The sequence below is a fragment of the Pteropus alecto genome, unplaced genomic scaffold (genome assembly GCF_000325575.1).
Source record: "Pteropus alecto unplaced genomic scaffold, ASM32557v1 scaffold113, whole genome shotgun sequence".
In the NCBI taxonomy this organism is placed as follows: Eukaryota; Metazoa; Chordata; class Mammalia; order Chiroptera; family Pteropodidae; genus Pteropus; species Pteropus alecto.
The window spans coordinates 7,483,946-7,486,894 of record NW_006433949.1 but is presented as its reverse complement, the minus strand read 5'-3'; the positions used below and the strand labels follow the sequence as shown (position 1 = coordinate 7,486,894).

Genomic DNA, 2,949 nt, shown 5'->3' with positions numbered 1-2,949 from the left:
CCCTAGAAAATGATTTTCTTTGTTTTTTCCTTCCTGGCCCTGAATCAATATTACTTTAAATCTGGAGACCATTGCAAGGAATGAATTTGAGAAGCAGGGAGCCCAAATGACTGAAACCAGACCCTTTGCCCACACATCGTGATTCTGTTATGGTATCTTTCCCACCATGCCCCCACCCCCCAAATCACTGAATCTGTCTGTCTTCTAGGTGGAGGCCACAAGCAAGAAAGAGAAAGCCAAGCAGAGGCCTCTGGCCCTGAACACTGTGGAGATGCTGCGTGTGGCAAGCTCTTCTCTGGGTATGAGGGGCTTTTCTCTAAAGCCTCCAAAAGATTTCTTGCGGCAGGCATGCGGCAACCTCGTTCAACCCCATTGTAGCACCCGGGGGTACAGGGCAGTGCCAATGTTCTTACCTCTACAAGCACTCTCCCTGCATGCTCACCTGTGCTATGCACCCCCTTGCATGCTCACCTCTGCCAGCACCCACCCCCGTGCTCACGTGTACCAGTACATCCCCAGCCCATGCTCACCTGTGCTGCATGCCCCCCTTTCATTCTAACCTTTCCCAACACTCACTCTTGATTACCTTTGCCAGTACCCCCTTTTTGTGCTCACCTGTGCCATGCACCCCCTGTCCATACCTGAGGCTTAGAGGAAATCTGAGCCTCATGCAGATTTCATTTCTCTTAAATTATAGAGTGGAAACAAGTAAAAACAAACAGGAGGGGCGATTCCATGTCATGGGGTTGTTGGTTGGTACTCAACAGCTTCTTTGAATGTATGTGGTGGAAATGCAGACCATTGTGTATTACTGTCTGAGCAACCCCTGCCAGGACTGAACACATGGAAGGCTGTTGGCAGGGCCCACCCACAAGACAGGCCCTCTCAGAGGCATTTAACTGTGGAGTTGAAGCTCTAAAGCCAAAGTCTGCTTTAAATCCCAGCTCAGCCACTTCCTTCCTTGTCCGAGAGCCTTGGTTTCCTCAAGAGAAAAGACGGGGATAATAGTACCCATCTCTCTGGGTTGTAAGGATTATCTGATTGAAACTACGCATCCTAACAATAGCAATGGAAATAATTGCCCCTGCCCGAGAGAGACAGCCTGACATTAGTGCTCCGGAGCAGCTTCCTTGGTGCAGGGGAGAGCTCAAGGCCCATATCTCCTGCCCAGGACAGATATGACATAGCCCCTCTGAGCCTTGTTTTCACAGAGGCAAGAGGAGGTTGGGCGGGAAAGTTGGCAGTCTCTGATGGTATTGGCCTCTAGGCATTGGTGGCCCCTTCGGTGGCCTTGGAGAATCAAGGGCTTTCTCCTCTCGGAGCAGCACATCCAGGGATCCTCGGAGGGCAACAATGACATTGAGTGACCAGTAGCTGAGTGCCAGCCTATGCTGGGTCAGAGAGGAACAGGAAGATGAGCCCTCCCTCAGTGGTCCTGAAGCATTGTGAGGACAGAAACACCCAAGGGGCTCAGAACAGAGGGCATGTGCTAATTCTGCTATCATAGTGGAGTGTCAGCAGACTCTAAGGCATGATTATGGCTCCATGCCAGAGAATGAGAGGCAGGCACTCTGAAGGCCACATTTAGTCAATACAGTTACCAAGGTCATAAGGGTGACACTGGAGCATCCCTATCCTGGGTCCACCCTCATAGATTGAGGACCTCAGCCTTGGATAAGGCTGTGTGGGCACAAGCACCTGGCCAGCAGCTCTTCTTTGGGCCATGCCTACTCAGAGTCACCATCACCCACCTCAGAAGGCCTCATCCACCTTTGAGGGAGCCTAAGTGTCACTGCCCGTGAGCAGGCACCTGGCCGTCCCTGGCATTCCGGGCCAGCTGAGCCTCATGTCTCTCACAGGCATGGGGCCACAGCATGCCATGCAGACTGCCGAGCGGCTCTATACACAAGGCTACATCAGCTACCCACGGACCGAGACCACCCACTACCCCGAGAACTTTGACCTGAAGGGCCTTCTGCGGCAGCAGGCCAATCACCCCTACTGGGCCGACACGGTAAGCAGAGCTGGGCCCTTGTGGCCAGGGCCTTGGGAACAGCTCAGGCACTGGCCAAATCTAGGACCGGCAGTGCCTCCCTCCAGATGGGAGCACAACCAGGCTCAAACTCACACCGTTTTGTCTTCTCTCTCTCAGGTGAAGCAGTTGTTATCAGAAGGTATCAACCGCCCACGGAAAGGTCACGATGCTGGTGACCATCCGCCCATCACCCCCATGAGGTCTGCCACAGAGGCTGAATTAGGTATCAGGTGCTTCCCCTACCATTCTCACACATTCACACACACACACACACACAGACACGCACACACACATGTACATACACCTCATGCTTCCCTGGAGGGAAGGGTGAGAAGCTACAGCAATGTGGCACTTTTGCATGATGTCCCCACTGGCAATATGGGGCCTCCCTCCTGCCCCTGGCTTTGGCAAAGGTCACCTGAAAGTTGCGCTCCCTAACCATGGGACGAGACAGGAGTGAAGTGATGACAGATGTGTGATGGTGTGCCGTAGTGCAGGGTGCAGGCAGCTGCTCATGGGAAGCCATATATACAATAGAGAAGGCCAGGCAGGAGGTGGGAGGGTAAGGAGAGTGAGCGGGTGGCCATGGACAGACGGAACGAGACTGAGACAGAGAGTGACAGGCTCAATCATAGGGCGCATCTCCTACCTGGTCCGGGTGGTACCGATGACCGCATGCTGGGAAAAGGCAGAGGAAGGGAGAACCGTGCGGGTGGAGACGGGCTGCTTGTGCACAGCCCATCTGGAGTGATGGTGGCATGTCACTAGACAAGGACAGACCGGGCACCTGATGAGCAGTCTCACCTGGAAGCAGGGTGGGAGGTGGGAACCGTAGCTGTGAAGGAGCCATCAGGGTGCAGGAGACTTGCTTTCCTTGCTGTGCATTTCCTCCTCGGACTTGGAGTAGGCCAGCC

General features: G+C 54.0%; 1 protein-coding gene across 8 annotated transcripts in view; it reads left to right on the top strand.

Annotated features, from left to right (window-relative positions):
- Positions 1-2,949, top strand: part of TOP3B (DNA topoisomerase III beta) — a 25,572-nt gene that overhangs the window by 15,236 nt on the left and 7,387 nt on the right. For all 8 annotated transcript variants that reach the window (XM_015586860.2, XM_025044468.1, XM_025044469.1 and 5 more), the window contains 3 exons: positions 209-299; positions 1,860-2,014; positions 2,153-2,258. In XM_015586860.2, the coding sequence (XP_015442346.1) occupies positions 209-299; positions 1,860-2,014; positions 2,153-2,258 (352 nt within the window). The remainder of the gene's footprint in view (positions 1-208; positions 300-1,859; positions 2,015-2,152; positions 2,259-2,949) is intronic.